The following is a 14,902-nucleotide window of genomic DNA, read 5'->3' on the forward strand; positions in this document are numbered from 1 at the left end:
ACCCAGCAGGGCCACGCAAGCCTGCACAGGGCACATCAATTCCATCGGAACTAGTGTCTGGCCAGGTAAGAAGCACACTGTTACAAATCCCCTAGGTCATTTCTAAAGGTTTTTAGTGGCAGACCAGCCAGAGGGTTCGTAAACACAGAAACAGACATTACAGGCAATAGAAAGTGGAGAACGCTGTATCCATGTTTATTTCTACTTACAAGAAACAGAACATCAGTCCCTTATTTGTACAAAAATACCTGAAGGTTTACAATTCGGTTCACGAGCCGAAGAACCGTGTACAGAAAGAAGCGAAGCACATGGAATCAAGGTTTTGTCTCTTCACGCCTTCTGCATTCCCTGAAAACGATTCCACGTCAGGCCGTCTCATGGTCACTGCAGTTTGCCCGGGGACATGACAACCCACCCCCGCCAAGGTGTGCGGACTGGTCAAACCCTCAGGTACTATGTGCGGAAAAGAGAGGACAAAACATCTCGACGGAGGCACAGGTTCCTTCAAGGCTTAGCAGACAGCAGAACGTTCTGGAACTCAAACGCCTAAGGGAACAGAGCTCCCTACCCTGACACCCAAGCATTTGGCATTTTCCTTCTCAGTTCAGGGGAGGGTTTTGCTACATAGAGTTGCCGTGTAGAACAGAAAATCACAGGCAGAGAGATAAAGTCAACAGGCTCCAAAAATGACCCTGAGAGCTGTCCCATTTACATTCATAGTAAATACAAAAATTAAAGTCGCATGGCCTTCAGCCCCTGGCTGGCCAGGCTGGACGCCTGCCTCTTGCAGGGACTGGCTGTTGGCAGGTGGACCCCGGCCACCTGGCGCAAGGCAGGCGGTGGGGGCCGTGAGGGGTGAGGGGGGTGGGTCAGGCTCTGATGTGTCACTGTGGCTGGGAAGGGACACACACAGAGCCGTGAGTCAGAGTCAAGCTTTAGTTCTCCTTTTAAATAAAACGTATATTTATAAATATGCGATACAGCAGGTCCTAGCTCTCTGTAGCCTATAGGGCAGCATCTCATCTCGCTGGTGGAGACGGGTCTACGTAAACAGGAAAGAGAAATGGGAGAGGTGGGCTTTTTTTGTTCGGGTTTTTTTTTTTTTTTGGTTTTTTAAAGGTTTTTCAGCCAACCAGTGAGGAGAAAAATGTCTAACAGTGTAACTAGAGCCTGAGTCCCTCCAGTGGTAGCGGCTGTTAGGGACGGCTTGAGAATTACCTAATTGTCAGTGGGGGGAAGGTTAACAGATAACAAAAAAACACCCAAAAAATGAAAAATAACACAACTGAGCACTCATGGTTAAAACCACGTGTTACTAAAAATTCTTTATTTGGAAACAACTAGTGTGGCTTGTCAACTAGCATATACAGTGTCTACACCATGAGCCGGGGTACAGCGGGTAGGCGTCATGGCCCTAAGCCACGTGTGTTCCTTGGGGAGCGCTGTGGCAGGTGCGGTCCAGGCTGCCCAGTGGGCAGCACAGGCTGGGGGGGCGCAGACAAGTGTGGCAACGGCGACCTGGGGCAGGAAGTCCCCCTTCGTCTGGTGTGCACCGCTGCTCCAGGAGCCCTTTCTACTCCGCAGAGATCAGAGGTAAAGACACGGCCGCCCTCACCCCGGAAGACCAGCTAAGGGGACAGGGTGAAGGGGTGGGGACAACTTGAGCCCCCGTCTGATTTAGCTCCTACAGTGAGACACAGTGTGTGCCAGCCAGCACTGCCGTGACCGTGGGCCAGCAGAAGAGCTGCCTGCCACCTCACACTTGCTGGCATCCAGGGGTCTCAGCAGGACGGAGGCCACCAAGCAAAGACCTTCCTGTGCTGGGCTGCCTCCCCAGTGTTCCCATCTCTATTGCCATGGAAACCCAGGGGACAGGGAAGCAGGCCAGGAGGGTACCACTTCCTGGCACATCCTCTCATCCCCCGAGGGAGTCAGGACAGCCCTGAAAAGCCAGCAGCACTGCAGAGGGAAGGCAGTGATGGTTCTAGAACCGGCTGGAAGGTCTCCAGGGGGGCCAAGCGGCCTGGCACCCCCGAGGGTAGCAGTGGGTACCCACTGTGTCTCAGGAAGGCTGGCCTGCAGCCAACTCCAGGCATGGCCCCTCAGCTCTGCTGCGGGACAGCGAGTTTTCTGGAAAAGCGAGCCTCCCGCACGGTGAGGGCACACGCCACGGCCAGCGCGAGAGGGGGCGCCTGCTCAGAGCAGCCAGGCAGCCCGCTTGGGCACAGAGCGCGCCAATCACCCACCACAGCGGACACCTTTTATCTCAACAAGCGTTCAAGTATAGTGGGCAGGGCTGGGTGTCTGTGACCCAGAGGGACCTGCAGAAGGCGGACAGCACCCCTGGAGACAGCCTCTGGAGGCGCCTCTGCCACGTTCCCCTGCTGTAAGCTGAATACAATACTGAAAACGAGGAGTGCAAAAAAAGGATCAATACAAAACAGTAAACATAGCGGTTTTAATTGTCAAGGTTATTCCAGGGCAAGAGTTCACTTCCAACCACTCCTCTCCGCCTCTGGCGCTGCCGCGGCCCGGCCAAGACCGTCACCCCAGCTTATTCTCGAATTTGCTCCCCCGCACCCTCGTGGAAGAGGCGGCGCGAGCGCGGCGGCCCTGCTGGATCTGCAGCAGCAGATCAGCCTCGAGTCCAACAAACCAGCCAACCTCGGTCGGTCGGCGCAGAACGAACAGCTCTTGCTCTGAGTCCCCAGGTAGAGACAGCGCGCGTTCTGAACGATGCACGGACCTCCTGGTTCCAGTGTCGGCCCCTCCAGTCTGCAGCCAAGGGCGGGTCTGAGGTCATAAGGCCACTCGGATGCAGTGGTGCTTGAGTTTGCAAGGCAGGACTCCTTTGTTCAGCTGGTAGAAGTCAACGAGCTGGATCAAGTCGGAGAATTTGGTGTTCCCATCGTCGAGGCTGAAGAAGGTCTGCCCGTCATCCTCGCACTGGGGAGACAGAAGAAGACCTGCTCATCAGGAGCCATGCCTCGGGAGCAAATGGGCCCTAGACAGAACCGGCACCGTGCGCTCCTGGCACGGGTCTGTTCAAAGGGGTACACACGGAGTCAGCAAGGCGGGCAGGAGGGCGCGGTGAGGTGTTTGCGCTGGGCGCTGCCCAGCCCCTGAAGCTACCGGGCACAGGCGTCCCTGCTGCTGAGCTGGTCGTGGGCAAGACCGCCAAGCAACTTCCAGCCCATCCTGCTCACGAGGGCGAGGTGCACCAGTTAAGCTGTGAGTATGCACTGCACACAGCTCGCCCCGTGGAGGAGAGGAGGTGGACCCGCCAACCCGTGAGCATTCAGGGTACACAGCTCGCCCCGTGGAGGAGTCTTTGGCCCTGAGCCTCATGCTGGGTCCCAGGCAACCTCTTTCAGCCCCTGCCGATCACTCCGGTCCATCATGAAGCAGACGTGGGGTGAGCACCAAGAGTTAGTCCTATAACCACACAGGAAAAGTCGCATGCCCGGGTCCTGGGAGCTCTTTTTATTCAAACGGACGACGTCTGCGGCATCTCCCAGAAACGCCTACACCCCGAACATCCACGGGGACTGAATGAAGCTGGGGATCAGTGAGCACAAGGCGGGGCGCGGGGGAGGGCACCCCACCCTGGCCGCACGCAGGCCACTGGCCTCCACCCTGTGCCGACGACTAAACCCAGAACCTCTTCTCCGCTCGCGCTCGGCTGGGGCCTCAAGCTCATCCACTGCCTGTGTTTCAGCTGCCGCAGGTCTCAAGGGCCGCCTGACAATCTTAGGCCGCGGGTTATCCGGGGAGTCGGGCAGCCTCCGCCGGCCAGGACGTGTTCGTTTCAGTTCATGTCGTGTAACGCAGCTGGAACAAAAGGCCTGTGGACGAAGCACCTTCCCAGAAACAGGGCCCCGTCTGCCCACTGCAGTGCTTGGCGGAATCTGGGAAGCCTCCAGTCCGGAGGGTCCCTCCCCGGGTCCAGGGCGGCTGCTGGGAGCTGTCAGGGTCTCACTACCCTTGTGTCTACGAGGGTGTCGGACACGGCAGGAAGCGAATTCACAGCAGAAGGGCCTAGAAGGCTGCCTCTCCCAGGCCACAGAGCCAATCGCACCTGCCCTTCCTTCTCTCCCCAGGCCGCCTGTCCCCAAACACACCTGAAAAACGCCAGGGAGGCCCCTCTGCAGGAAATGAAGCTCGGGTTACCCCAAGCCCTCCAGGGCTTTGCTTGGCTACAGACAGAGTCACCCTGTGGGAAGAGACCTGGCCACCCTCTTTCAACACAGGGTCCCAGGACTGGGTCCCGGAGCAAGCACGTTGCGAGCGCCACTCGAGCAGCAGCACTGGCCCCTTCCGCGTCTCCATCGACAGCGAGAGCCGCGCTGTATGTTGAACACTTTGGTTTTGATCTGGGGTGTCTCGTCCCCAGACAGACTGCACATTTTTGAGGTGCTGACAACCCGCCACTCGACGCCCACGTCGGGAACCAGCGTCGGAACCTGCCGAACCTGGTCACCCCCCACGACGGGGCTGGCGTTGATGAATCCGTTTGACGACGGGGCTTTTGAAATTGTTCGAAGGCAGAATCTGTTTTCTGATCCAAGGACTGGGCAGAAGGAGCAACACGATTTCTCTCTGGGGCCACGGGTCAGTTGTTCCACCTCCCTGCTGGGCGCCCCTGGCCCACCCCAGCATCAGTCAGACTGTCCCTTAGATGGAGTGGCCAGAGCTCCTGCGCAGCCTCCTCCGTGACCCCACGTGCTCCTGCCCACGTCCTTGGCTGGCAGCTCTGCCCCGAGTCCCCCATCGGGTGCAGTTCCATGAGCTGGACAGCCGTGTGGCGTCACGGCACGAGGCCACCACTTTCAACATCCCTTCTAGGCACACAGGCCGAACCCAATTTCAAAGAACAAACCTCTCAAGAAACGTTGGAAAGGATCCTGGCCCTGAGCTTGAAACTGTCTAAAGCTCACTGTTCTACAGTCTGGCTCGTTTGGAAATTGAAAAATCACATTACGAATACAACCAGAAACCAAACAAACGAATTAGTGTGAAAACGTCAGTACTTACAGGTAAGATCTGGAAGTTTTTGATTTTCTGATGATGACACAGTGTGAGGACAAATGCCTTTGGATTACTCTGGCTGTCACGGAGGAGAAAAAGCCTAGGAATGCAAGCGTCAATGGATGGTTAGTGCAAAAAACCCAGATTACGGGGGGGGGGGGGAACGGGGTGGCTTTTGGGAGTTTGGGATTCACAAAGCGAGAACTGTCACATCCGTGGATAGCTGGTCCTATGATGCACACCGGACACGAGCCCAACATGGAAATCAACTACACTTCAATAAAATAAATTTAAAAAATGTGGACTATACACACACACACACACATATTTGCACCCACCCATGAACACAGACAGGCTCGAAGCCACAACGGTTCGGGAGGCCATGGGAGCGGAGGGGGCTGGAAGGCAAGCTTGCCCCCCACACCCAGACTGGGGTTTCTGGCTGTGAGTCTCCTTGGAGAGGAACCAGGGCCCCTTGGGGATGTGGCTGAGGCAGAGGACGCACAGGAGGACGCCGGCACGTTTCCCGCCAGGAAGCCAAGAGGGGTTCAAAGGATGCTGACCCAGGAGGCGGTGCGGCCCCATCCATGCGTCCACACTGGCGTGATCCGTAAGGGAGCAGATAAACAGCAGAGGAGGACACAAGCCCTTCCCAGGAGCGGAAGGCCAGCTAGACACAGAGGAGGGAGGGGTGGGAGCGCCACCCCCAGCCACCACCATAGATCGCACCGCTGACAAGGCCTTCAGTGATGCTGAAACCAGCCTCATGGCTTGATGAGAAAGAGACTATCTTCCCAGCCTTCAAGCATCCGCCCCCAAGAGTTATTTATGCCAAAGGGGCAGAGTAACCTGCCAGCGGAGAAAGTATTTGGGTGTTCGAGCCAACAGGAACAGGGCAGCCCACCAGGAACGGGACAGTCCCCCAGGAATGGGACGGTCCCCCAGGAACGGGACAGCCCACCCCAGCACCTCCTAACAGGATGTGCTAAGCCTGGCCCAGCCTCACCTCCAGGGAGTGAGCAGCGGGCCCAAACCAGCACGTTCTGGCCCCAGTGCTCCTGCTCACAGCATGTGTCGAGAGACAAAGGAAGCCAGGCCCGAGCTGGCCCAGGGCGGTGCTGAGGCCAAGAAGTTCCTTCCTTTGATGATAAAGGATGCAACTAGGACCCCTGGTAAAACCTGAGTCAGGAAGCAGTTTCAGAAGGTCTGCCACCCTGCCTGCCTCTCAGCGTCGTTTTCTCTTTGTTGTCTGACTCCCTGAATTGGCTTCCTGCCATTATCTCTGCGGGGATGGGTATCGATGAGGGATCGACTGTTTAATTTACCTCGTGTTGCAAAGCGCATTTCCTCCCTAAACGCGGGAATCAGAGAAGGCGCAGCATCGCCGAGATGGCATCTAAATTGCTCCCATCTGCCCCGCTGGCGTGTTTTGCTGGAGCACCAGCAGCCGGATGTCAGGGTTGAAAATTATAACCTGCGGCAACCGAGACTCCGGGAAGGATGGAGAGGGTGAGGCCGACGTGGGGAGAGCAGACAGAGGTGACGCCCACACCTGTCACCAGGGCAGCACACAGGCAGCCTCGACAACTGGGACTTGACCCCGGGAAAAGTTGCAAGACAAACACAGTTTTTGTTTTTGTTTTTTAAAAAGAGCCGGCGTTCTGGTTGTGGCTCAGCAGGTTAAGAACCTGACGCTGTCTCTGTGAGGATTTGGGTTGGATCCCTGGCTTTGCTCAGTGGGTGAAGGATCCGGCCCTGAGTGAGCTGTGGCACGGGTCACAGATGCGGCTCGGATCTGGCGTTGCTGTGGCTGTGGTGTGGACATCACTCTGATTCGACTCCTCACCTGCGAACTAACGTATGCCACAGGTGTGGCTGGAGAAAGAAAAAGAAAGAAAAAAGAAAAAGAAAAGGAGCCCACACTCAACACACAGCGCAGGGACCCCGGTGCCAAGGCCCTGGGCACTTTCACCCCCTTCCCCACAGTCCCTGGGAGGCTCTGTCGACACCCACGGGCCCCCGTGCCCCATCCCGAGCCCGATGTGCCAGCTGCTCAGGGATGCGGGCAGCATCATCGCTGCCCTGAGCCCCGGGAAGGACGCTGTGGCCTCGGCACCAAATACGCCTCCTTGGCACCTTCAGTTTGCTGTCAGTAAGACGTCGCCGGGCAAGCAGACCCAGCCGGCTGCCTCCGACGGACTCCCACGGGCCACAGGGACCTGGGGCCCCACGGGAACATCTGGGGGTTCGCTCCTGATGGGGTACACGGGTAAGCCCTCTGCAGCACCGGGAACAACACAAACCTCAGTGCAAACAATGTCACTGAGACAACACAACATCGTCACCGGGACAGACATTTCGGAGCATGGGCTTTGCTCTCGGAGGCAGGCCAGAAAGATCAAAGGAGAAACATCTTTCTTATAGTCAGGAGGGGTCGTTTCTGAGGCTCGAAAAGGGACTGTTCTGTGTTAAGGTAACATTTCAGAAAGGCCGTGTGGAACAGGTGTACGGCCACACAGGCCCAGCGCCATCCTGACACAGTTCACCTGGGATCTAAGGCACCTGAGCTCTAAACACACAAATGGAAATGAGCAAACAAAAGAGCAGGAGACAAGAGGGCAGGAGGGAGGGAGGGCAGAACAGCACGCGATCTGAGGACACAACGGCCCTCCTACAGGGGGGGAGGCGGAAGAGCCAACGCAAGTAGGACTCAAAACCTGCCCATCGGACGGAAAAGATAAACGTGAACGTATTTTTAAAAATCATATAAACAGGAGTTCCCACTGTGGGGCAGGGGGATAAGAATCCAGTGGCTTAATGCAGTGGCTCAGGTCACTGGACAGGTGTGTGTTCTATCCCAGGCCCAGGAATTTCCATATGCCTCAAGTGCAGCCATTAAAAAAAAAAAAAACAACTGTGTAGGAGTTCCCACTGTGGTGCAGTGGAAATGAATCCGACTAGGACCCATGGGGACATGGGTTCGATCCCTGGCCTCGCTCAGTGGGTTAAGGATCCAGCCTTGCCGTGAACTGTGGTGTAGGTCGCAGCCGCGGCTCAGATCCCTAGTTGCTGTGGCTGTGGTATAGGCCGGCAGCTACAGCTCTGATTGGACCCCTAGCCCGGGAACCTCTATATGTTGCAGGTGCAGCCCTAGAAAAACAAAAGACAAAAAAAAAAACTTGTATAAATAAAACTCCCATAAGTTGAGTCAAAAAGACAAATGACGATCTGGGGAAAAAATGGAAAAAATGGATATAGAAGATTGGCCAAAAGATATAGGGTCAGTTCAGTGTTGCCAAAAGGAGAAGAAATGCAAAAGGCTAGAGACACAGCTTCCCGGATGAGGGAGACGCAGGTGACAGCTCCCCCCGCCGGAAGAAGCTGGGGGGAAACTGTGACTTTAACACACGCTGGGGGAGGGGAATTGGCCGTCTTGTATCACCCGTCCACTCAACACCCCTCCTAGGAACTCAGCAGTGAAGAGAAATGGGCAGGGCTATGAAGATGGGGCACCGCCGGTCCTACCAGAAGCCTGGAAGCGATGAAGCTTTATTATGCAGAGAACCCAGCAGGGACAAAAGAGGAGGCAGCCCTCTGGTCGCCCCGCCTGTGCATCCTCAGGACTCTGAGCTCAGGACGCGAAGCCTCTGTAAGGAGAGGCAGACACAGAAACAGGTGGGTCATGTGTATACTGTGAAAAGGAAACGAGAGAAGGATGAACAGATACTGATGAAAATGGCTCCCTACCAGGGAGGGGGGCGCGGAGCCGACTCACCAGGCAAAGTGCCCCGTTTTACAGTTTTGACTTCAGAACCAAGGAAACGTCTTCGTTTAAAAAGTGGCATGAAATTAAAGAGATAAGACATCAGACCCACTTAACAAAAATCGAACACCAAGAGGCACGAACCGAAAGACGTGCCGGTTTGGGGGTGGAGCCCTAGAGAAGCATCACTGTGAGGCTGGGCGGCAGCGTGACCCGTCTGAGGGACTGAAAGGGCAAAGACCTGAAACCCTGAGTATGCAATCAGCAAGTGACTTACTTCCTCAACATGAAAAGACGGGGAAAAAGGAACGAAAACTGGGGTGGCCAGAGCCCATTAGTCTGCCCAGGGAGACTTCGGGGCGCTGGATGCCACTGGAGATCCTGATTTCAACCAACGGCATTTAAAGGACTTCGGTGTGTGCGGCCAGGATGGGGCGTGACAGGACATTAAGAGATCCTGTTGATTAAGTGCACTAGTGACACTGCGGTTGGGCCCAAAGAAAGGGTCCCTGTTTGTTAGAGACACTCCCACAACAGTCACTGGTAAACATGCCGGCTGTCCTGGATTTTACCTCTAAGATACCCCGGAAGACGAAGAGGAGGAGGCAGAAAAGTGAAGAGAGGGAGAGAAGAGAAGGAGGAGGGAAGAAGTAAGAAAAGGGCGGGAGGGTAGGAAGCAGACTCAGGAGGGCAAGTCCTGAAGCCTGGAAGCAGCGACTGATCCATTAGACGCTTCTCGGTCAACTGAGTTTTAGATTTCCATAACAAAAGTGTTTCTTTTTTATTTTATGCTGTTGTTTTTGGCTGTGCCCTTGGGATGCAGAAGTTCCCAGGACAGGGATTGAACCCAAGAGCCACGGCAGTGATGACACCAGGTCCTTAATCCACTGAGTTACCAGGGAACTCTCCGCTTTGCTGTCTTAAGCCACTAAGGTTGGTGGTTGGGCTACAATGCGTAATCAAATGCTGTAGGCAATCCCACCAACAGTGTCATAGGGTTCCTTTTTCTCCACACCCTCTCCAGCACTTATTGTTTGTAGACTTTTGGATGATGGTCATTGAACGGGTGCAACGCCTGCGGAAAACAGCATGGAGATGCCTCAGAAAACTAAACATAGAACTACCATTCGATCCAGCAACCCCACTCCTGGGCATCTATCCAGAGAAAACCACGACTCGCAAAGACACGTGTACTCCCATGTTCACTGCAGCACTCTTTGCAACAGCCAAGACATGGAAACAACCTCAATGTCCATCGACAGAGGAGTGGATCCAGAAGAGGTGGTACATGTACACAGTGGAATATGACTCAGCCATTACGAAGAACGAAATACCGGCATTTTTAGCAACATGGATGGACCTAGAAACTATCATGCTAAGTGAAGCCAGCCATACAATGAGACCCCAACATCCAACGCTTTCCCTGACATGTGGAATCTGAAAAAAGGACAGACGGAACTTCTTTGCAGAACAGACGCTGACTCACAGACATGGAAAAACGTATGGTCTCCGGAGGAGACAGTTTGCGGGGGTAGGGGGGTGCGCTTGGGCTGTGGGATGGAAATCCTGTGAATGATCGTTATACAACTACAGACGTGGTCAATTCATTGAGTAATAAAAAAAATAATAAAATTTTAAAAAATGCTGTAGGCAAAAAGATGTATTTTTCCATGTGCCCACTGCCTGATGGATTAATTAATTGAAAATAAGTAATCTGTGTTTTTCGTTGGTTTGAATTTCATCAAAAAGACAGAGGATGGTTACTGAGCCTGGACAGAAAGGGCCGCAACCCCTCTCTCCACGTCCTGGCTGCGCAAGGTCGAGCAGCAGCCCCGCACCCCGAGCACACCCCTTGGCCCTAACACGAGGCGACGGCTACTGCCCCCTCCCCCCGGTCCAGCCGACGCCGGCTCCTGCCCGACGCAGCCCCTTACCCATCCACCAGTCCTTGCTGCTTGATGATGCGGTGCGACTCCTCCCGGGAGATCCTGCCGTGGAACCAGTGCTGCGTCCTGTGAATCACTGCGGGACAGAGACGGCGTGTGAAAGCCACGCACACCTGCACGGGGGCCCCAGGCCCGCGGCTGCACCTGTCGGGCTGCGCTCTGGGCCGGGACGACTTCATGAAGCTCGGGGAGGGCTGAGGGCTGTTTTATTTTATTTACGTACAAAAATACCAGGCCAACGTGCCGTGTTTACCTGTACTTAGGGTAGAAGGGTGGAGGGGGCTTTGGCTACCTAGGATATTCATCCGTGTGCTTCGCTTCTGCAAAAGAAATCCCCGCGTGAGCGCGAAGACAGCAGAGTGACACAACCACCCAGCCACCCGGCCACCCGGGGCACCGCTGGGGTGGGAAGCTGGCCAGGTGACGGGGCCCCTGACCGTGGAATGACAGCGGCCTGAGTCCCCTCTGACCACCAGCACAAAGAGCTTACAGGCGGCAGTCCTTAAAAACAAAAACCGAAGCAGCCCCACGTATTTTGAGTGATCCCAGTCTGGAAGCAGAGCCTTGCTTCTCACGCAGAAGATATGCAGAAAATTCCTGATAAATCTCAGGAGAAAAGCAGGGGCTCTTCCAGGAAACCCTGGCAGGTGTGCCCACAGGTCAGTGGCTCTGGGGATGTGCTCTTTTCCAAGCACTCTGAAGCCGAAGGGCGGGGAGGCTTTCGGAGCCAGAGCTGAGAGCTGCTGTTTTGTACATTTTCTTGGAAGCTCAGAAGAGCTTGGAGGTTGGCTGCTCGTCTTCCGGCTCGAGAGGAGGGACTGGAGCCTCAGAGACCAAGGCCTCCGAGGTGGTTCAGGGCCGCCTGGCTGGCTAGTGGTCAAACCACGACGGGAGAGCCTGGCCCTGACAACTCCCCAGCAGGAACTGGTGAGCCCAGAGGCTGGAGGGCACTGCTCCTCTCTCACCCCCGCCCCCCACCGGCTCAGGGATGGGGCCGTGGGCAGGTGCTGGGCATGCGGAAGAGCCCAGAAAGAGCCAACTGTTTCCTGCAGGCGGGAACAGCAGCCACCCTCCCTCCCCAGCACCTCACCCCCCCGGCCAACAGCACAGAGCCACCCCTCGGGGGCAGAGCAGGGTGGGCAGCCACCTGCGAGGGAGCCTGTCCCGGTGGCACCCGGCCCCGGCCTTACCCTCCAGGCGTGGCCTTCTTCCAGCGCTGCACTCTGGGCCTCGGCCGGGTTCTCGATGACTCTTCCCGTTTGCCCAGAAAAATCCATTGCCACGAGGGAGTTCTCAGAGACGCTGCGCTGGAAAGGAAGGGCCACCCGTTCTTAGGATGCAGCAGGTGGGAACCTTGGCCTGGAGGGGCCACCAGGACCCGGGAGGGACAGGAACGGACAGCAAGTGCCCCCACCTCCCAACCCTCTAAGGACCAGGTCACACCATCAGTGCCCCAAGGGCTTTGGTTTTTCTCAAGAAGAAGAACTAATCCTCTCAAGGCTGCTGAAGGCTGCTCACGAGGCTGCTGGTGCCCACAGGATTTGGACTGAGGAACCCTTTGCAGGCACTCTAACGAGAGCCAAGGCCCATCAAAGCGATGCTTGTGTCCAGGGCGAGCCAGCAGCCCGGCCCTTCCCTCGGGTAAGTCAGGCCAGGGAAACACGGGGCTTCTGCTGCAGCGAATCTGACTTCTAGGAACGGACACTGAGGGAGTGATAAGACTGCATTTTTGCTGTGTTTTTTTTTGTCTTTTTAGGGCCACACCTGAGGCATATGGAGGTTCCCAGGCCAGGCGGCGAATCGGAGCTGCAGCTGCCGGCCTGCACCACAGCCACAGCAACAGCAGATCTGAGCCACATCTGTAATCTGCACCACAGCTCACGGCAACACCAGATCCTCAACCCACTGAACGAGGCCAGGGATCAAACCCAAGTCCTTATGGATACTAGTCGGCTTCATTACCACTGAGCCACAGTGGGAACTCCAAGACTGTATTTTGACCTTTCTGAAAATAACATCTCTGAGGACATCTGAAAGTGCTCTCAACTTGAATTAGTGACCTTATGGAAAGCAGAGATATTAAAAAGTGGCACAGCACACAGCCGTGACCCCTTTCCGTGTGTGGACATCCTTGAGTCGTCTGCATTTTAACAATCTCTACATGGCATCTCTCAATAACTGCTATCAATTCACAACTGAATATTGAAAGGGGGCATTCTTTAAAAAATTTCATCCACTTCAAAGCAGATTAGGATCACCTAGCACACTTTCAAAAGTCACTATGCTAAGACTCCATCCCAGACGATGAAAATTAAAATCTCCAGGGAAATTTAACTATATCACATTAACTTCATCCATTAATAACCTTATTGATTTTGAGATTCTCTCTTTTCTGTAAAACATTTTTTCACAATATTGCACCCATCAAAATGAATAACGTGCAGTGTTTTTCTACAATGAACAGTTTTCCTCATACACGCAATGTGATATTTTTAATAAAAATGCTTGTCGGTTTATAAAAGGATTTAACATCCAAAACACAATCTAATTCGAGCTCTAAATTTCTGGATGGAGAGAGTAACTTTGCTATAACTGTGACAAACAGAACAACTGCTTTATTTTATTTTTCTTTTTACGGCTGCACCTGTGGCATCTGGAAGTTCCCAGGCTAGGGGTCACATCAGACCTACAGCTGCAGCCTCCGCCTGAGCCACAGCAATGCAGGGTCCGAGCTGCATCTGCGACCTACGCCACAGCTCGAGGCAACACCGGATCTTTTACCACTAAGCCAGGCCAGCGATCGAACCCACATCCTCACATAGACATTATGTTGGGTCCTTAACCTGCCAAGCCGCAATGGGAACTCCACAACTGCTTTAGAGGAATGGTAAAAGGCCCTTGAAATGACTTAATGACTTCTAGAAGCAGTTAAACAGGTTTATCCATATACAAGATTTTCTGTAGTAGTTAATAAAATACTGCTTTTTTGAATATAAAAACAAAATTCTGAGAGGATGAAGTGTTTGCACCTCTGAGAACACAAGAGAACACACTAGAGTCAATCCTCACAGAGCAGGAAGGACTCAGGCAAAATGTTACCAGCACCACGGGTGCCAGGGCTGCAAGGGACAAAGCACAGGGGGGAGAGGCGGCTCCTGAGCGCAGCTGTCGGGTTTCTGGGCCCTCGAATAGAACCCGTAGACCGACCGGCGACTGCAGGAGCCCTGCGGGGACGTGTGGGGGTGGGGAGAGGGGAGGCAGAGGGGCGAGCTCCCCGAGGGCACACGGCTGGGGAGGCAAGGTGGCGAGAGCGCCTGACTTCTCTGAAACGCAGGAGCTGGCTGTGCAGCTGCTCTTGGGCAGCCCCGTCTGAGACCAGACGCCCACAGCCCACGGCGACCCCGCTGCTGAGACAGCTCGGCTGCCGAGACTGAGTTTACTCACCACGGGAGCTGAGAAGGGGGACAGCACGGCCTTCCTCTGCTGCGGGACCCTGTAGTTCTGGTAGAGGAGCATTCCGTACTGAAGGGGAAGCAAAGCCAGAGTCGGTCGCCCGGGCCTCGGAGCCCCCAAAGCCCCACGCACGGCAAACCCAGGGCACACAGGAGCAGCACCCGCAGGCCTGCCAACAGGCTGGTGGACAAACCCCCAGCAGAGCCCTCTGTCTCGGGCCTGCCGCCACCACCACTCCGTGGACGGTTCCTGCTGACGGGTCTTGGGATGCTGAGTGGGCAGGGGCTGAGCAGGGCAGGGACAACGGGATAACGATGAGCCGAGAACCACAGGTGACTTTACGGAATGTCGCTAGGGGCCGAGTTCTGTTCTAAGTGCTCATGCTGCTATTTTATTTCCTCCTCTCCGTTTTCTGAAATACGTACTTTATCCTTGTTTTAGAAACAAAGGAACTGAACACAGAGAAGGGAAGCGAGTGGCTCAAGGTTACAGTAATGATGAGCCGGTAAGGAATCAGGATCTGAATGTATAAGCTTGTTCCCAAACCAGTGCTCTTCCAAACCACCGGGCTCCCTGCCCAACCAGCTCAGCGGCTCGTGCTCCATGTCCCTGGGCAGTGTTACGCACCGAGGATCCTGCAAGGCCTCCTACACTCCCAACATCCCAACCTACCCAACGGAACTGCCCGCTGAAACCACATGGGAGAGAAAAA

The 14,902-nt window shown here is 55.0% G+C and overlaps 1 protein-coding gene across 3 annotated transcripts in view; it reads right to left on the bottom strand.

Moving 5' to 3' along the window:
- Nucleotides 1-2,443: 2,443 nt before the first annotated feature.
- Nucleotides 2,444-14,902, bottom strand: part of GRB10 (growth factor receptor bound protein 10) — a 158,336-nt gene continuing 145,877 nt past the window's right edge. For 2 of the 3 annotated variants that reach the window (XM_047753011.1, XM_047753010.1), the window contains 7 exons: nucleotides 14,182-14,259; nucleotides 11,928-12,044; nucleotides 10,991-11,057; nucleotides 10,726-10,813; nucleotides 5,035-5,128; nucleotides 3,662-3,845; nucleotides 2,879-2,946 (listed from right to left, as the gene is read on the bottom strand). In XM_047753011.1, coding sequence (XP_047608967.1) covers nucleotides 2,936-2,946; nucleotides 3,662-3,845; nucleotides 5,035-5,128; nucleotides 10,726-10,813; nucleotides 10,991-11,057; nucleotides 11,928-12,044; nucleotides 14,182-14,259 — 639 coding nt within the window. In that variant the 3' untranslated portion in view covers nucleotides 2,879-2,935. Of the gene's footprint in view, nucleotides 2,947-3,661; nucleotides 3,846-5,034; nucleotides 5,129-10,725; nucleotides 10,814-10,990; nucleotides 11,058-11,927; nucleotides 12,045-14,181; nucleotides 14,260-14,902 lie in introns of all 3 variants that reach the window. The other variant, XM_047753012.1, reaches the window with a different exon arrangement.

Source organism: Phacochoerus africanus, chromosome 11 (genome assembly GCF_016906955.1).
Source record: "Phacochoerus africanus isolate WHEZ1 chromosome 11, ROS_Pafr_v1, whole genome shotgun sequence".
In the NCBI taxonomy this organism is placed as follows: Eukaryota; Metazoa; Chordata; class Mammalia; order Artiodactyla; family Suidae; genus Phacochoerus; species Phacochoerus africanus.